The sequence below is a fragment of the Coloeus monedula genome (assembly GCF_965178545.1).
Source record: "Coloeus monedula genome assembly, chromosome: 3".
Classification (NCBI taxonomy): Eukaryota; Metazoa; Chordata; class Aves; order Passeriformes; family Corvidae; genus Coloeus; species Coloeus monedula.
In genome coordinates, this window is record NC_138783.1 from 78,206,858 (window position 1) to 78,227,786 (window position 20,929).

Here is a 20,929-nt window from a genome sequence, read left to right on the forward strand (position 1 = left end):
AGCCCTTCTCTACCTTCTACTTCTCTGGCATTCCTTAGAACCCTGTAAACATGTTTCCTTTTTATCATGGGGTGAGGAGAAAGGGAATAAAGATTCCTGACCTCCTACAAATTTTCTCCTGTCTAGATCTTCACTTGCCTCAGTAATGCTCATTATCTCTGCCAAGCCTGCCAGCTTGGCATAAATGACATGCTGGCTAAAGGTTCCCTCACCTCCATCCTTATCAGTGGAGACTGAAGTCCGTTCCTTCCTTCCTGCTCCAAACTCGCTCCTGAATCTCTTTATACACCTGCTGCCTTCTCCCTCAGTCACTTCCTAGACAGCCACAAAAAAGCTGTTTCTGAAGTACACAGTCTCCTCATAACATCAGCTGCAAATCTGAAGCCAAATGTTGAGGAGAGCTGCTCCAAGGAAAAAAAATTCTGAGGAAAACAAATGCTTCTTAATAAAAAAGAAAAGAAGCCAAACTGAAGTTTTAGTGATGATAATCTAGAATATGTTGCAAACTGCCAGTGGGGGTGCGAGTGGGAGTAAAACTATTAAGATCCAGCTCATGTAAACAAAGCCTTGCTATGGCAGAAATACAGGGAAGGAAAAGATGGTTAGGATGACTAAAATAAAAATCTGACACCGCCTTTGGAAGGAATTTTAGATGAGCCTGCACCACCTTATCATTATAAAAATTTATGATAGGGTGGATCAGTCATGTGTGTTGTTTTTTTTTGAAAACCAAACTTGCATATAAATTAACTCTTAATGAAGTAGTCTGAAAGCCAGACACAACCATTTGCAGACTGTAATCATGTAGTCACTGCATGAGGTAAGGCAAAGGTTCTAGCTCCTGAATTTCACAAGAGACAACCAACCTTTGCAGCTGGAGACTGCCCCGACTTCTACCAGATTCACTGTGTGCAAGCTGCAGGACCCAAGATAATCAGCAGGCTGACAATAATGATAGCACGAGTAGTCTGGTGTCTCTCCTCTCTGGAGACAAACAGCAAGAAAGGCTCAGGACTGGGTATCCGGACTTCTCATTGCAGAACCAGCTTACAATGGAAAGTTGCATCAAAAGTTTAAGATTTTCCTACCTAAAAGGAATATGGCCTACAAACCCAGCATCTTTTACTGTATTTCTTAATTTTAGCATTCAAAATGTAATGACTGTGCAGAAAATAACAATCAAACCAAAAAAAAAAAAAAGAAGACAAGCAACCAAAACAAAAACACAGGAGCTGATGAATTACATTTTACAGCTATTTGCACAGCATTTGAAACAAGGCCACCTTGCACAAAAGATAACAGATGCACTGGCTACCAAGACCAAAAGGACCTGGATAGTTTCAAGGAAATACCATTGCTTCCAGCGTTCACCTTCAAACTTGCTTCAGTTTCCCTGGAGAAAGATCAATCTCCCACACACAAGCCTGCACACAGTCTATCCCTAGAGTACATAAAAGCACATGTTGTTTCTGTTGGAGTTATCCTCTTGCTTACAAGAGTCCTGAGAGATTTCCCCCATGCTTTGGTCAGTCACTCCATTTATTGTGGCTTTTTTTTCCTTAAAAATCTCCTCTTTTACTGCAGCAGGCATACCCAACTATAACCCTCTGGGGAAATGAATGCTCTGATCACTTGTGAAACGTGCTTTCTCTTCATCATCTGATGACCTACATATCCATAATTCTTACAGGTGCTGAGAGTGATATCCTGGAGTTTCTATCTCAAACAGGTCTTGATCTAGGAATAACAGGTATTTCTGTACCACAACCACAGAACTGAAAAACATGCTACAGGACCTACTACCATAGGAACCACACTATTCTGGACTTGCAGTTGCTGACCTGGTAGGATCTCTAATCAATGAGAGGAGCCCAGGGGATGGGATTTGAGACTTGGAAACCTGATTGTGGGAGTCTAGATGTGGCCCATAGTGAAACTCCTGTCCTAGTTTAGAAGCTTAAAAAGTGATTAATACAATAGTTAAATTAGAATAAATGAATAGTTAAATGTTTAGATTGGGAAAGACCTCTAAGGTCATAGAATCCAACTGTTAATGCAGCCAGGTCCACCACAAGACCATGTCCTTAAGCACCACATCTACGCATCTTTTAAACATGTCCAAGGATGGTAACTTCATCTAACCTTTAAGTGTATACCTAATGACCCTGTGGTTGAATACTTCTCTACAATCCACCAACTGTATTTACTTGATGCCCTCTGACTACAGCAAAGTAAGCATCTAAAGCCCATCAAGCTTAAGTTTTGATGACTGAATCTACAGTCAAATACCATGCAAAAACTGCAGTGTTCCAGGACCGGTTTTACCAATACTTAAGCAGAAGCCAAATACACCTACTCAGCCCCAATTCCTAAATGCTACTCCCTGGACCCCAATATACACTCCCAAGGATTATATTAGCCCATGGAACTGCCACAAAGCCATACTAATTTAATAATAGCAAAGGCACATGGCCTCAATTTCAATTTGAACCTTCACTGCATTAACTTAGGGCACTCTCAGGCTGTGCTGTCTGAAGTAAAGCCGGGTCAAGAAACTACAAAACCCCACTCTGTTCATACTTGCTTGGCATCATCCTTCCTCCTCCTTCTCCCCTACCCCTGACTGAAATTATTTCCTTGTTGACTCTGCCAAGAAACTGCACGCACAATCAATCCCTAATCCAGTTCTGACATTTTCTTTATCCTTGAATGCTTTTTTTTTTTTTAAACCAGACTGTTTGGATTGACTGACCTGCAGCTCTGTTAAAGAAAAACTGCACAGGTGGCTGGTTACATTGGGACACCAGAAGACAAGTTTCCCTGGGAAGACGACATTGCAATGAGAAGATCAGAGTGATAAACACTTGACTCAGGCCAGCTCCACCCAGAACCACAGCGCAGATTTTCTGCATTTTCTCCCCTTTATTACAACAAGCCATAGGAAACATCCAAAGAGAAAATACCACCTAAATGATTCTACTTCATTTTACTCATTTAAAGTAGCTGAGTTCAGGTGAGTAGTCTTGTCTTCAAACTACTTTTTAAATAAAATTTACTGGCTTTCTTTTGGAACTGGTTAAAAATACATACATATGGTTGTTTATACTATTGCATCGAACTGTCAGGAACACATTTGTCTTCAGCAAAAATGCAGTGAAGACTTATGAGTACAGGAGAACACGCGGGACATACAATATTTAAAAGGCATCTCAGACAGTATCCTTTTCTGAAGCAACCAAGGACAGCAATCTTTGACAGGAATGACAGCTCTCAATTGGTGTTAATTCAGCTTCAGGAAAATGTGCATCCATGAGAAAATTTGGAATTTAAAGACCAAGACAATCAATGCACTGAAAGGGGAAAAAAAGGCGCAGCTGGAGAAGAAATGAAAATTGTATTTTCAGATAAATTGAAAGAAGAAAGTAAGAACTAAATACTGCCAGCTCTAAAAGCTTCAAAAATACCAAGTTCATCTTATCTTCTGCAAGATGCTCTCTTCTTCTCTGAATCCTGCTATTTGCAATTAGTTGACAAGAGGTTACCTAACTAAATCAGTATGTCACTGCAAATGGGCTGAATACATCTTCCAGATAGACCACGGAAGTGTATTCAAGATTTCCAGTCACATCCTTAATGCTAAGGACCTCCTGTTTGTTCTCACCTCTACAAGACAGTCTTTCTGGATTGCTGTTTTTCCAAGTGAACAAGCATATACTGAGCTCCTCAGGGCAAATGTTTCTGTGCCACCAACATGCTCATTCATTTGACTTGGCATGCATTTAGTCATTAAGTGAGAAGCCTTAATATTTGTTTGAGGTCATGGCAAACTGTGTGCAATTGTTCTTGAACAAGTGACCTTACCATAAAAAGGGTGTTAATACATTGGCACTGCCACCACTCTCATATTCAAACAGCATCCTATCATCAGTAATCTCTTACCCTACAAGAAGGAATAGAAATAGGCTCTCTGGGCACCCTGGGCCAGGAGGTTTAACTGCCTCATGCAGAATTTGATGGTAACAGCAGTTTCCAAAAATCACAGTCCGTATGTTGTCTGAGACTTCCAGATATGACGCTTTAGAAAGAGACACATAACCAAGCTCTGGACTTGGTGATTCTGACAGACACTTAAAATACTCATCTTTTAAAACTCCACGCTACATTCCTAAAACATTCAGAGGTTATCTTCCTTCTAATAATAAACTATCTTCACTCATGTAAGAGGTTTGTTGCCAGGGCTCTTCGGCCACGGTAGTAAGTTACTTCCAGCTAATACAGGTTTTTTTAATGGAAAAACAAGCTTTTATCAGAGCCAAAGGTATGGCCTCTGCTTAGGCATACAGCTCCTGTTCATACCCACTGTACATGGAAACCAATGCTGTCACACACAAAATGACAGTGCCAACAGCCATTCTTGTAAATGGCTATGGACAATATATTTTTGTATCTATAAGCAGTAAAATCTTGAGTAGGATCTTTGAAGTGCTCCTCGTTTATTGTGCCTTGTGCCCCCTGAGCACATCTGCACACAAGTGTTCTCAGTGATTTGGGCAGCAAGTCACAACTTCGCAATGAGGATCTATAGAAAAGTGAGAGTTCTTCCTGAAGTTACGGGGAGTTAGTTATAACTGTGATCTCCCTGTATGAATAATATAAAGAGTTAATATGTTTTGCTGTTCAGCAGTGCTGTTTGTCACTTCTCCGGTGAATAGTCCCTGGCTATATTCTTACACTGTTCTTTTCCCAAGGGAAAAAAAGGTGCACACACAAGAACTATTCACATAAACTACAGTGGTCTTTGTACCATGAAAAATATGTTTTATTTTCTTGTGGAACACCTCAGATGCCGAGCACAACTTTACATGGTAGCTTGAGGAAACAGCATTAATCAGCGAGTGCAGAACATGCACACACACATGCTTTGCTTTCTTGACAGCTCTTGCCAGAACCTGCCTGAAACACTACAGAAAAATGTCTGACATCACCCAATATTCCCAGAGTTACTCCTCATATAGCAGAAAGCATCCCTTTTCCTTCATATTAATTTAGAAGGATTGTGCCTCCAATATCCACCACCATTGCCAAATGTGGTCACTTTGTTGGCTGTTGCACTTGCTTCAAGATTCCTAGAACAATGCATTTTTGTATCTCCTCTATCAGTCCTTACTGTCAAATAACTGATATTTTTAAAGGGAAAAAAAAATGGCTCAACAGTTTCTGCTCCCCTCCTACCTCTTAGAAGTCATCTCCATAATCTTCCCCCAGCTATATAAGGCCAAGATAGCCCCACTGAGCACAGAGCCTTATGAAATCAAAACATTTGATTCAACAATGGGTATTTTTCTCCTTAGTACTGCTACAAGTGGTGTATTTCCCACTTTGTTCTTTATTCGTATGCTTAGCACTTTACCAGCAGAGGCTGATTCACTGATACTTGTCTCAGTTTTATCCCCTTTTGACAGCAGATTTTATTTCAGTGATAATTATGGAGAACATATACACAGAATAAGAACAACAAAAAAAATCAACCAATATCTCACTGTTTTCAGGCTATTAGGATGCAGGAGGCAGATCTTACAGGCCAATACAAAATGATTCAAAAAATGGATCATAAAAGGACTGGGAAAAGTTAGGCTGGGAAAAGTTTTGATATCCCCAGTACAAAACTGTGAGTGCTGGGGTACTAAACAGGGAAAGGATCACAGAAAGTAGCTCATGCCCTCCACAAATTGCATCCCCTATTGCCACTGCTAGAGAAAAACCACTGACCTAGACAGACCACTGCTGTGACCCTGCATGGCATTAGTTCACGTTCTTATGGTCAAGTCCATTAATTTACTTGCTGAAATGCTGCCCATTCTTCCTGTGAGGAATTCCTCTGAGCTAATGATGATGTTATCACCTTTTCACCCATGCTGTGCACATTTTTTTGCAGTTCTTTAAAATGTTTAACAAAATTGTGCTTACCACAAATGCTGCTGCCCCATGTATCAGAGCTTTGCAAACTCTGTCTTTGAGCCCTGTACTTTCCTGCCTCAAGTCTCGTCTCTCGTGGCCGTAACGCCAGAGCAGCTGTGCACCCTCCTCAAGAGTACCTTGTTTTCAACTGCATGACCTTTTCTGCTCAGCCAAGTCTAACTTTCACCAGAAGTCAATTCTGGGTCTTTCAACAACTTTTAAAAGCTTTGTGCTACATTCAAACTGTGGGCTCTTCTGTTAAAGAGAGTATCAATTCCTCAGTAGCTCTTCAGGCTTACAGCAACTACAAGCTTTTAAGCATTTTATTGTTGTTCTTGCTATTTAAAAATACACTGCTCATGGTTTTTTTTTTTTTTTTTGGTGGAATAAAAAACTACTCATATTTCTGTAAACACCATGAACACAGCCTCTCTGCCCCAGTTAAATGAAAACTATGAAAAATATTAAGGAATACAACATCAGCTATCCTAAGAAATAGAACTACCTTTTGTTTCCTTCTGGTCACACTCTTTCACAGCAGATATGCAAAAAATGCTTTCTAACCTGTCCCTGGTATTTTTTCCCTTAACATCCCCAGAGCTTTACCACTTTGATAGGGCTATAAAAGACTTTCCTATTCAAACTAAACTCCTGACTCATAATTTTTCAGTACTACATGATGTCTAGAGATCACTCAGTGCCACAAAGCTTAACAGTGGTCTGATACTTTCAGCAACCATATTTAAACTAACCAGCACCAGCCTCACTCCACCACCAGCAGGTTTCACCCAGTTCAGCTGTTCTGTGCATGTCCAGAACCCAGTGAGTAAAGAGAAAATTCCTTGGCAGAGAATAAACATTATTTACTGCCATAAGTGTGTGCTCATTCTTTATGTGTTACAAATATGCAGCAAACCATCAGGAAGACTTTTCAGAAGCTTTAGCACAAACCATCAATAAAGGCATATGTATTGAAGTAAGTAACTGATACCAGGTCTGATCCCAAAATCCAGACTATCTATTAGTGAGAAAATTGAAAAAATATTTTTCTAAGTGTTATGTTGTACTTGACAGAAGGGTGGACAACTGAATCAAGTACCAAACCCAGCAGTTTTATAAGAAGGTCTAAACCCTTTATTTTAGCATATGAGCGACTTTCATAGCAAGAGTTCTGCTTACTTAAACATTAGACTGACTTCAAAAACAATTAAGAAAAATATTTAGGGATGTGATTGTGGAAGAAAATTAAATCGCTCAGCATCCTATTCTTCCACTGTGCAGGAACAGATATGATTAAGCCCTTGAAAGAGCCTTTCTAAATAGACAGATTTTTGTATTTCAGGAGTACAATCTAAATGAATCAATTTTTTTAAACAATACAAAAATTCCTGTAATGTAGATGTAATACAAAGATGTAACAAAAAGACATACGACATTCAGTTACCACCTGAACTCTCATCTTTTGTTGGATAGAGCTGCCCACACTGCAATCTCCTCTACCTTTTGACGCACAAACTCATCTGGAGTTTTCAAATCATCTGCAGAGTTCACCAAGTACCCACAGTATCAGCTTCAGCAAGAGAAAAGCTCTTACGTTGTGCAGATGCACACATAACCCTGGCAGCACATTTCTGTGAGATGCAGCCTTTATTTTTCCTAAGGAAAATTCCTTGTCCCACATGTTTGTTTTGGGCATAAATATGCATAATAATTTTACACACACACACACACACACACGTCAGCTACATGGCTTAGTAATTCAAATTACCTCCAAGTTTCTCCTTCCTTCTTGAATCAAAAGTGAAATCTCCAATCCTTTTGCCAAACAGTGAAATCCTAATTTGTTTGTAAGCAGACATTGTCCTATCTATAGTGTATCAGTAGTTTAAGGCAATCTAGAAGATTTGTACTTATCACCATTTGGAACAGGATTGTTACACTCTATGACTGACAGCAGAATTAACATATTTCTAGCTACTGTGTAGTGTTAGAAATGTTAATGATTTGCAGAAGTCTTAAAACTAATTTTAAAACCAGTTTGAGACACAGACACGATAGGTTGCCAATAATGCTTAAAAAGTCAGGGAAATACCTATAAACAATAATAACAAAAATTCCCACTCTGGCACTAAAAGCAGCAGTAGTACATACACAAAGAAAGACCAAAAAGAAAAGGAGAAAACTACAGAATATAAGTTCACTTACATGCATAAATACACTTACAGAGTATTTCTTTGTCCTCTTTCACACTAAGAAAAGCAAACAAGAAAATACCTTCCAACAGATATGAACAGCCCCAAATGAACAGAATCTCTTTCTGGAACTTTTACAAATTCCACCTTAACCAAAGAGGGGAAATTTCCAAACCACACAGAAGAGGGGGTACATCACTGGACTTCCATACAACTGTCCTGCTTTCTATTACCTGAAAATAGATGGAAAGTAATCTGATAAAGAAAACAGAGAAGCCCATTTGGAGAAGAGGTGATTTAAACCTGACCGTATTTAGACGTTCCAACTATCAAAATACTGCAAGAACAACTACCATTTAACCTCAATCTGCTCAAATGTTAGAGAAATTAAGGTAAGGACTGCACCTCACAAATCTCATAAGCTCTAGAAAAAGAAATAGAGAAGACAGAATTCCACTAATTGAAAACTAGCTTTGTTTTTCAGAGCACTATATTCAAACCACCTGTATTCCACATTTCAGTGAGAAAATGAAAGGAGCCCAGTACAAAACTATCATCTGCTTTTGCCACATAAATGGAGAACTGCAAAAACTAAAAGGAAATAGAGTTAAGAAAAACAAGAAAAGCAGTAAAGGAGGCGGGATGAAAAGAAGGTAATGACACCACACTTTCAGTATTATTTTACTTCCTTTCCCATGTTAGATAAAGGGTTGCATCTTCAAATTTTATTAATACCAAGTAAATAAACACCCTAAAATATTAAAGTAGTTCTATTATGTTCCTGCACACATTAGTTTTGTTACAGTAGTGATCTCTGCTGCCTTGATACTCATGTGTAGAGAATGGCATGCATACCTGTTCTTATAAAAATTCTACAAATGAACATAAATAGAAAAAAGCAAATTAAAAAAAAATAAAAAAGGGGTGAGGGAAAGGCTTAGGCTGGGTAGCCACTATAGTGAGAACAGACACTTAGCCTTCCCTAGAAAACCGAGGTCCTTATATAAACAGGAATCTACCCATTAGCAGTGACTCCAGACTTTACACACTTTATCCTGTACACACACCACCAATCTGAGTAAATACGCAGTCTGTATGATGCAAGATACTCACCTTTCCATTCAAAGGAATGTGATGACAGGTACAAAATAAAGAACAGCAATAGCTGTGGCATAGATTATCTCCCACTGCTGGTCACCATCAACAAGCTTAACTGGCTACTGAGATTTAACAATCAAGTTATTCAAGGACAGAGGAAGAAAAGGTCAATAAAAAACTGCATTATTTAGACAAGTGTCTGTGCTAAACTCACAGCTTTTGTATGCTGGTCTTGGAGACACAAATGCAACCCAAGCCTCCTCTTCCTCCACTACCTCCCACCCCTTTTATTTGTTTGCTTGTTTGTTTTTAACAACACGGGGGGGGGGGGGGGGGGGGGGGGGGGGGTATTTTAAAAAAAACCCAAAACTGAGAGTACATGCAAATACCACATGACCACAGCGAAAGTCAGGATTTTATTGCCATGCTCATTTTAACCTTTTCTGAAATTAGAGCTCAAAAATTACCAATGAAAACATATAAATCCCTATTATTTTTCTTTCGTTTTTAACTGCTCTTTCATTATGCAATAGCCAGATGCACTGTAATTATGTGTCTTGGGAAGGTATAGCAAGAAAAAGTCCTGTAAGGTTTCAGTAGTCAAGTGTTACCAGGCAACTATTTTGTGTTTCTTTAATTTATTTATTTTTCATTTAAACGTCAGCACAGCAAAACTACCATGATTCAGCAGAAGGGAAACCAAAAAGTATTGAAGGTATCCAAGCCACAGGTCTGCTCTATGTACCCGGCTCAACAGAGTATGCTGACATTTAACACAGATCCCACTACTGGTTATTTTCTTACAACATACTTGTGATCACATTTTGAATACGCACATGCAAACACACAGAAAGAATTATTCTCTAATGAATAAAAATACCTCTTAAAACTCACATACAGACTAAACACAGCTAAGCTGGAAAAAACAGTACAACAAACTCCTCAGGAATCCCACCTCTCACGCGAACGCACAAAATAACAACGTCATTGTTAAACTAAAAGATCCTGGAATTCCTTCTACACACTTTCCCTGACATCCTCACACAATAAAATGCAGGGGTCAGTGGTACTGAAACAAGGAACGGCAGTTCCACTCTTGTGCACATACGAAAGCAAGTGACCCGAGCTATTATTCCAGTCTGAGGCACTTTTTGTTCCTAATATCCAGATGCAGCAGCTTTTTTTTCCCCTTTCTCTTTTTTTTTTTTTTTAAGAAATGACTGTGGACACCTCCTTCACATTTTCCTTTTCTTCAGTATTTTCACTTCATAAAGCTGCAGTCAATGTGTTTTGTGTGTAGTGAGAAGGGAATGGCACATTCAGTGGTGGTCTCAGCCACAGCCTACATTGGTGGCTCAAGTAGTCTCAGGATTAGGTCTTTGTGTGTGATGAAAGGATATGAAAAGTCAGTTATTTAAACTCAGTCAAGCTGTTGATTTTGGGGAGGAAAAAGGTTTTGCAATTCAGTTTTCCTCAATAAATCACTGCCCTTTTTCAAGGGCAGCTGCAGATAGTTCACATGTTCACAGTGTTCTCCAGAAACAAAACAGATCATGATTTTTTTTACCCCTCCCCTCAATCTAATGTAGGGTAAGAAATCAAAATGAAGCGGCCATCACATTAATTACTCAAATTCACTAGAAACTAAAGCAGAAAATCAACTCTGTTAACAAGTAATAAGATCACTGAAGAATTACAAGAGCAAGAAACTACAGAGAAAACCATCCCTTTAAAATTTACCAGAATAATTTACAAAACCAAAAGGAAATCTGAAATATATTTCACCGTCCTATGTACTCAATCAGTTTATAGACACAGTTTCCAAGCAGTAGTTTATCAGTTTTGGTACTCATCCAGCATAGTCTGAAACCAGAGTTTAAAGATATTAAGCCTCTGCTGATCTATCTCAGTCAGAATATGATTCAGGTACTAAAAAAGAAGCCTTTGATGAGCTCTCAAAAATACAGCATCCAAAATGCTGGCCACTTAGGAATATCTGGGCTAATATGCATAAACCACTATTAAATATATTGGATTCTTAATTCCTAATACCCCCTCATTAAATTATTTTATTCTATTGCTTGGCTGACTTTTTCCCCAATTAGTGCACTGTGTTTTATTAGTGCTGCATTGAGTTGAACACTGCCCAGGGAAGTTGTGGATGCCCCATCCTTGGAAGTGTTCAAGGCCAGGTTGGATGAGGCTTTGAGTAACCTGTGTACTGGAAGGTGTCCCTGCCCCTGGCAAGGGGTTTGGAACTAGATGGTCTTTAAGGTCCTTTCCAACCCAAAGCATTCTGTGAGTCTATGAGTTTAAACTACAGACCCTGCAGCTACCAGTGAAGTCCATATCAACAGAACCTTATAATCCCACAGAGGTTAAGGCAGGACGCTTATATCTAAATAAAGTATATGTTTAAATCCTCTTAGGAAAGTTTTAAAGCACTATAATGGCCTTCACACAAGTTGTCCTTTACCTGAGGAGACTATAATTTAGTTGGAAAAGAGTTGCCAAAACCACATAACTCCGGTTAAGAAAGCGAGATGCAGAACTGAGGCTAAAGAGGCTAACAATAATTAAAAATATGTGAGCTCACAAAAAAACTTGCCAAAACTCCACCATCTTCACCAAACAAGTTCATTCAGCTTTTCAACTATCTCAACCAACCTACAGACATTGATTACTACCTGATTTTACAAACAAATTTAATGCCATATTTGGTAGAAGTAACAGGTGTCATAGCAAACAAAGGATTGCTTTCTATTTTATGTTTTTAGGAGAGCTGGTATGGAACCTTATGGTCAGCCAGAATTCATTACAGAAGATAAGACCCACGCTTAGACTGCAGATTTTAAAGTATATTTTTTACTTTAATGAGCTTCGAACTGGACTCTAAATGTACAATTAAAGATATCTTAGCTGAAATGCCTAACTTAATCTTTGGTTTCCTCTCAATTTTTCTACTTCACATCTACCCACAGAGTTCTGTTCCAGCCATGTAGTCAAACATAGCCATAAATATGTTCTCATAAAAGAGACTTATTTTTAATTCATAAACCTTGTGGATAAAGCAGTAATTTCCACAAAACACACTCAATTGCACTAACATGAGATGTCTCATATGCTGTTAAAATTCATAAGAAGAAAAAAATTACTGCCTTCTAGTGAGGATTGCTTCTCTTGCCTTCAGTCTCTCAAGACAGGTGTGTTTTATTTTGGTGCACTTCAAACCAAAGAATGAGAAGATGGCAGAAAACTTTAAATGCAGTGAGAGTTGCTACTTTGGGAGGTATTGCAAAACAAATCTAACCACATTTTCAAAAGAATACACAAGGTTCATGATGCATTTTTGTGCTTGCCACATACCTTTTATTTTTGCTTTAACAAGAAAGTGTACAGTGACTATCCACTGCCTTGAAGAGAGTCTTTATTCTCATTAACTCAACAGAAGATGTAAAAAATTAAACTCCTTCTGTTCAAGGAATTAATTTTCATCCAGTACAGCTGTCTAGACTAATAATGCTCATTATGGCTGTAGTGCAGTGTATAAATCTTATTAGGTACTCCAAAAAGAATATTATCAATTTTTAGCATTGCTTAGAAATCGGCATTCAATATAATTCCAAATCTCTTAAAACTAGTAGATTGCATTTAATTATTTATTTATCGGTATTTAAATTAGCTCATACTGTAGTTTTTGGGTGTCCAGTCACATTGTGTTTATTTGTGCTGAAATGACACACCCACTTGCCAATACAGTAAAAGGGTGGAATGCTTCACAATGATCCTAGCAATAACTCTGAAAAACGACCACTTCTTCAATGCAAATCCACTCAAGAAAAGCTTCTACGCACAAAGTAAGATGAACCAGTTACTGCATTGTTTATTAAGTTTCACTTGATTCCTCCTGACAACCATTTAAACAATGAATGTTGGGAAATGTCTCTCAAAGAATCAACAATAATGGCTGGGATCAGAGCTTTTATATCCAGCTAATACTGTTTTTAGAAAGGAGAAAATATTTCTTCCTGAAGGGATTATAAGAAGTGTTATAAAAGACACCTGCAAACAAAACAAGTGACAAAAGATCTCTATCATAATTGATAACAGTTATCCTTTGTAAAAATCCACGCTTCATCAGAAATAAATGTATCTTTGCTCTTGAATTTCAAAAGCATCCCCTAAGCAAGAAGCCTGCCGATCAAGAAGAGTAAGTTTTAGAAAACCTGCCAAGTAGGAAGTATTTTTTTGTTATGGATAGTAGTACATTATGAATCAACAGTAAGATCCTAAATTTTCTTTTCTGATGCAAAACAGAGCAGGAAAGCCTTGAAACACAGTGTCTTTTTAACAGTGTCCTGGACTTGTAAAATCTACTTTGTTTTTTTGGAGAGCAAAAACTTTTCACTTAAAAACAAACTTCAGATTTTGACAAATAATTCAATAGCCAATTTAAAAGAAATGCATAAATTAATCAAGATGAAGGGAAATGTTTACCAAATGTGGTTCACAGTAGGAAACTGCTTGAAAGAAGAAAACAATCACATCTAGAGAAGCAGCCTTCACTCTTTCGTTCCAGACCAGTTTAGCTTCGGAAAGCACACACTGCCTAAAGATCTATACACTGGTCAATAACTTGGTTTTCCAACCTGCTGGTAGATCATTCAGTCCTCTGTACCATGTGCCATGCATGGGTAGACACTTCCTCAGCTTTCTTTTGAAGCAGATCGGTTTGTTCCATCAAAAGTAAGACAGTGCAATTCTCAAGACAGTTTGTTTCAGGGTCTGCTCCCAAAAGGAAGTATGGACAAGATCACACCAATTTTGGCTCCCTCTGCATTTGCAGACTTCTGTAACATTTTCCCAGCAAACTTTGCATCCTCAGACAACCCCACATGCCTTTAAACCACATGCCAGGGCATGCAAAACACCCACTCAGTTTCTTGCTATAAAACCACCATGCAAGTCATCTTGCAACACAGCCCTCACATTATTTTAAATGCACAGAATTAAGGAAAATGGTTAATCATTTTATCTCTGGATCACAGGACCTAGAGGATGCTCTAGCCATGAGTAGTATATAGTAAGAACACACACAGAGCAGTCTGCTGTAAAGGAGACACACTTATGCACATACAAACCCCTCTGGTCCAATGGACAAGCACACTGTCCAGGAGAGAGGGGTTTGACTTTGTGGATGCAAACCACATGCTAAGAAAAGAGGATAAGGACTGCAGGACAAACTGAACTTCCAGTCAAAAAGAAAGGCACATATGTATAGTCTCGAGAGAGCTGAAATAAAGTAAGGTATTTTGTCTAATAAGACAGTTAACGAGACTGAAGACGACTTGGAATCTGTACAAACATGAATTATTTTTATAGAAAAACTACACTGCACTTTCAAGAATTTAAATTCAATTAAATTAAATAGCCATGAATTAAAAATCCTAATGTTCACTGTAAGCAATTCCCTAACTCACAAAAAACCCCTCAATTGCTGTAATTGGGTAAAATACGCCACGTTCCTTTCTTCCCCAAAATGACACTTTAAAGTGGCACTGTAAAATTTGAAAAACAAAGCACACACCACAATTTCAGCTATTTCAGTAAACTACAAAAAAGACTTTATCTTAATAGGTGTTTTCTCTTCTTGGAATAATTTCTTTCCGTATTTTCAAGAGTTCACCAAGAACAACACGATTAAACTGCTCAACCTGAAATGTCTTTGGTTTATTTTTAAATAAGTCAAAACAATGTTTAGATCCTGAATAAGTTATCTTTAAGAGACGAAGAGAAGCTAGCAATAGCACCTTAAGAAACATTTCTGACTTCAGCATGACAGGTGTGATCCACTAAGTGGATCCAGATAATCCACTAAGTCTTTCTTTATCTAGCCTCGACAATTCTCTGTATTTTGTGATTCATGTTATTTTCATACAGCACAATCTTTTTTTTTTTCAGATTTATCCTCCTGCAATTTTTTAAGAGAAAGATTAATAGCAACTGCAACAGAAAAATTACCTTGATGTCATATATAATCCCTTATCATTTCATCATCATCAAAATCTCAATGCTTTGTCCATCTTTCTTTTCTGCAGCAACTTATTTCACTTGTTCCTATTAAGGTTATTATATTCACCCTATTACTACTAATCTTTTCTTTGTAAATAGCCACACCTATTTTAATCTGAAATGGTGTGGTAAGCATTTGATTCTTTGTGGAAGTAGACATGTAATTAGGTTAATCTGTGCTATCTTTTCATGTGAGCTGATTGTTTCTTTACTATGGACATATTTCTTATAACAGCAATAAGCTTGCCAGATTGCTTGGAGGCAAATCAGGAGCAATTTACCAAGCATGTAGCTACTATGAGCTGAAATCTTGACATAATAGCAAGCTGTGTATAGCCACTCCTACCTGCCAGTTATTACTCATGTTAGCTTTTTACTGACACGTTAAATTTCAGCCGCACCTTTCTTTCACAAACAAGTACTTTCATTCAACTCAGCTATATCTGTGACAAATAGCTGATCTTCAGCAAAGCATACAGGAATCTAAATGCAGAATGCAGTGCACAAGTCTTTGACAGAAGCAACTGAATTACCTGCACAAAGTCCAAGAACGTCAGTGGAAGCAAATCATCCAAGTGGCCAATATCTTTGGAGAAACGATTTAAGATTCTTCCTATAGAAACAGGGTTGAGAAGAAAAAACAAAAGGAAAGTAAATATAATTCCTGAAAAGATCCATGTTTTACCATATCAAAAACAATTAAAAGGAAACAGCTGGACTCTAAAAATAAAAAGACAATTTTGGAAACCCCATGAGGGGAATCTTCTGCAACCACTGCAATATATTTTGAAGAAGAATAGTTTTTTACAAATGCCTTCTACCCAAATATAAAACCTGTACTTAAACAGCTGGAAAAAAATTCAAATGGGTTGAAGATAATATTTCAACAAAATTTAACACGTGAAACACATATGCTTTATATGCTCAACATGTGCAGGTAAAGGTTTATAGTTCAGACAACTTAATGCAAGTTTCATCAAGCAACAACAGCCAGAATCTGCTCCAATCCTTGACTGAAACTCACTAGTGCATGCATGTCTCAGATAGATCATAGTTGATCTAACTGATCTTTTTCAGCATTTCTGTTCTCACCCCTCAACATTATACATGGAATCAAATTGCAAGTGTTTCTAAAATAAAATCTGAAACAAATTTGCATTCATGCAGTCTTACATTTGTACTTATTCAAAACCTAGACAATACTGATCGTTATTAAAGCTAACAAAACTATTTTTAATCTGCTGTCAGTGAAGCATTTGCATTTCTCTATTTTCCCAAGTTCTACTTGAGTGAAAAAAATCAGTTATATCAAGACTTCTTTAATAATTAAAGTCACAGCACTGCCACCCATAAGTGGATTAGTATCTTTCTCTATTAATCAGTATCTCTACTCACCAGGAAAGAAATTAAACCAGGGGTGGGGATTTGGCCATTTCTAAGGTGTGTGGTGCCCATACATGTATTCACAATGCTTTTTTATCTGCATATATCTTGACTCAATTATACTTTTAACTGGTACAAACATATTAAGCGCACTGGCAACAAAAGACTTTTTTTTTTCTTTTCAAAGGAGCTCATTAAACTGAAAGCAGTTAAGTTTAAAGTTTCCACAGAGTGCACTGGAGACGTATTTTAGAGATAAGAGATACTGAAGTAAACTTCTGTAGCAACTACCATGCTAGTCTTCTGCTTACAGCTCTTTTTCATTCATTTCCTTTTTAAGGGAATTTCTGTTCCACACCAAACAATACAGAAAACAGCCTCTCCTCAGATCTGGGACGTGATTCCGAAGAGAGATACTGGTTGCAAAGAGCTTGTTCTGCAGTTCTTTAACTACCCAAGGCAGTTACTTAAGGCAGCCAACAGCAGAATTCATCCTGGTTTTAGGCTTTGCCCACAGAGAGGAAGGGTATACAGCAGCACAAGACTCAGAAAAATCTCATCTTCTGTTACTGGGAGTAGCACGTGGGCATGTTCCCTTTCACTTGTATTTGGGTAGATACATCAGAAGGAAGTCCAAGGCAATTTTTTTTTAAACTTTCTGTTTTCCATTATTTTCTTACATGGAGACTGGTCAAAGAAGAATGATCAAGCACATGCTGCATACATGCTGAAGCTAAGGCTTCTTAATATCCTTAAATATCACATCCTAGGTTATTTTCAAATGAGCCAAGACTTCACTAGCAAAAAGAAAATCATTCAAAGAGGTTAAATGCTTCCTGTTGATAGGGCTTTCCTCAGCAGCGTGTCCAGGAAGGGCAGATAAAGGAAACTAGGTGTGAATAGCAGACTGGGCTCAGGGCATTAGAAATCCGTTCACAGCTTTGTCACTTGTCTTCTGAGTGACTTCACTTTATTTTACAGAGCAAGGAGCACAGCAAGGAGAGGTGACAGTGCTAAGCCCCACCATGAAAAGCTAACCCATGACAGAGACCCACCAAAGACAAGCTGTACACAAGGGCAAAGGATTATTCCCATAGTGAGCAAACCCCACCTTAATTCAGCCTGTTATCACCCTTTGTCTTTTAACCCCAAATAAATTTTATTTGTAGTGATTTCAGATTTACGTAAGAAGCCACTGCGCAAAGGCCATCCCCATGTGACACTGGCAGGAGGCAGCAAGGTCACTCAGGCTGGCTACTTTTCCATGGCCACAGCAAGGTCAGCCCAGTGCTGGCACCTCCAGGAATCAAGCAGTGCCTGCACATTAAGAGTGACTGTGGCAATGCTCTCCTCCTCTTCCAGTGAAGTTCTTTGAGCAATGTGGTCATGAAAGAAAACTTAGCTCACCTAGGCTGTCCCCAGCAACCCCCTGGTTTCACTGTCTCTTCCATGTTGCCACCAACTGCTCCAGTTCCCATAGGTAATCACGCTGCTAATTGATTGCCAAAACTGTATTTTTTTGCAACTGCCTTATGAAACTGTTAAGTATCACAATGTTTCTACAGCCTCTGTTTTGACAGCTCCGTGAGCTGCCATTAGGAAAGTGGAAATTAATCTGATGTTATCAATAAAACATGAAAACATCTTTTAATCTGCCTAATCCTCTTTAAAATGTAAATACAGTAATTCTGTAAAATGACATTGACTAAAATTTGAGTGAGCAAAAGAAATGGCATATGAAAATGACAAACCTTGAAAACTGGAACCTTTCACAGTCCACCTAATACAATTAAACAGTGGAAACATGAATCAGCTGCTTCCCAAATAAACATTTAAGTGAATCTCTGGTAGCAGCACTTCATTTTTTTAGAATTTTCAAATTACTGAAAAATTAGTCTATTTAGTGTTTGCACACAGAAATTCTGGAAAATGACACCTGAAGTCATTAAGACCAGGAAAATCCTTTGCTTATTGCTAGGAGGTCTGTAACTCCCTCCTGTACTGTTTATCCAGTGACCATTAATGCTTTTCTACAGCTAAAGGCAAGAGACAAACCTACAAGCCTTAGCCTTCTTTTTGTCATTGCTGTTTTTCCATTCTATTACCTCACAGACATGCATGCATGCAAAGTAGAAGAGAAAATACAAGCCTGGAGATGTATTTCAGATCCTGTTCACACGGATGTAACTGAACTGGCATCTCATACAGCACATCCTACACAGAAGGAAGCTACAGTAACCCACTAAAGCAAGTAAGTTCCTTCACCATATCGCAGGGACAGCAATGCACCTCCAAGCCAAAGTATTATGCTTTAGAAATATCCACAAGATGCCCCATAGCCATTACAGCATTGCATCCAAAGCAATTGCTTCATTTATAAGGATGTCTACAAGTACATGAGGTCTATTTCACAAGGTATGAAGAAACAACTGTTTCCACTTACTGGAAGCACAGTAAATCAGTGATGTGCTTATGCATTATTAAGCATGCAAGAGAAAACATTCCAGCTATAGAACTTAAAGTACCTATTTGGAGTCAGGACTCAAAATGCTTACAATTATGACTACTGTTTCTACTAGCACTTGCAAACCTAATTTTTGAGAATGGTTCTTCAGACTACAGAAACTGTTGCACCTGCTATTCAAGAAGGGCAGGAGCTGCACAACTTACCTACCCTCTCTACCTGAAAATTACGTTTTCTCTCCAAAACCTTTAAATCCTTCTCTCCTAAACTTACAGACTATCAATATTACCTTCCCACCATAGTTCATATTTCCAAAAACCCTGAACTCCTTAAGCAAGCATCTCTGAGATATAGATACATGCCAAGAAACAGTAATTCTTAGATCAGTCCAGTATATCCAAATCATAAAAATTTTTAAGCTCCCTTAATACCTGTATCCTTTACTTATCCCACTGAGGGGCTACAAAGCAAAAAGAAACTACTACCTCTAAAACTTGCAAGTCAAATTTCATGAAACCACTAACAAAAAGTCTTTCAAGAAATTAAGAATTAAGTATGCCAATGTTACAACAGCATCCCCATTGGTGAAGAGTATCTGCCATTTCAATCACTCAGGCGTCCACATGGTGTGCAGTGTTAGCAAGCCGCAAAAGGGGACGTGCTCTCTTCAGCAGTCTTATGTTTGTTTTTACATCAAATAACTTAATCAGAACACACACTGTTGTTAGATTTCTTCCAAAGTAATTAAATAACTATTCAATGTCAATTAATCACAGTTAAATAAGGGTCTGTCACCAAAGTGCTATGTACACATTTCAGACTATTTAATGGTCAAATACTTGGCAGTATCAAAGTTAAACAATGATTCATTAAACCTCCTCCCATACACAATAGGTAGGCTAAACTTGAAGTGAAAGAATCAAACCTCTTTTGTCCTCCATGAAAAAGACATCAAACCTCAGTATGTGATACTCTTTTCTTCCTCGCTCTGTAAACTGCTTTAATTGCATGAATCGGAATGTGTTCAGGTGCTACAAACCCACTTTGCTTCTGCAGGTGCCTACTGACACTTTGGAATAGATGTTCAAACCTATCATACAAATAATGAAAACACTTGACTGTGCCACACCATTTTAAAGTGTTTATACATACTTTATCATGAAAGAAATATAATCCAAACTGAATCAACACTCAAGATGTAAACACCAGAGAAGGATTTTTTTTTTTAAACAAGAAACTAGGATCCTCCACTGTAACAGCCAAATGCCATCCATAGTATTCAATGTTGTGCAACCTAAATTCCAAGGACCCTAAGAGCAATAGTACATTATTTCTAAATGTATTTAGCATTTCTAGTATACTTTGTTGGCCAGGGTATTCACTGAAATATTTCTTTGTAACACAATAGAGTAGACGCATTGATTTTCTATACCTTGCAATGAGTTTACAAAACCTTTATACCCACTTGCCTCATCACATATTGCAGAAATACTTTGTCACCACTTCTCCAGCTCACTGATTCGCCTCCTTGGAAAAGAAAAAGGGTTTAAGAAAAGGGCCTTCTACAGACAGAAAGATTTTGCCACTTGTGTGTGCATGTGTGTGTGCATGGGTGCACAGTCTTGGGATGTTTTTCCCTCAGATTAGGCTAATCCTCAGTGCAGGCAATTTTAATTGCATCACACTTTTTATTTCAATATGAAAATATTATTAATAAATACTGCTTTGCATAGTAGCCTCAACTCCTCCATAGCAATAGGCC

At 38.1% G+C, this 20,929-nt stretch overlaps 1 protein-coding gene across 3 annotated transcripts in view; it reads right to left on the reverse strand.

The window, feature by feature from the left end:
- ABCC4 (ATP binding cassette subfamily C member 4 (PEL blood group)) overlaps positions 1–20,929 on the reverse strand; it is a 146,311-nt gene that overhangs the window by 50,162 nt on the left and 75,220 nt on the right. For all 3 annotated transcript variants that reach the window (XM_082279420.1, XM_082279419.1, XM_082279421.1), the window contains exon 20: positions 15,854–15,933. In XM_082279420.1, the coding sequence (XP_082135546.1) occupies positions 15,854–15,933 (80 nt within the window). The remainder of the gene's footprint in view (positions 1–15,853; positions 15,934–20,929) is intronic.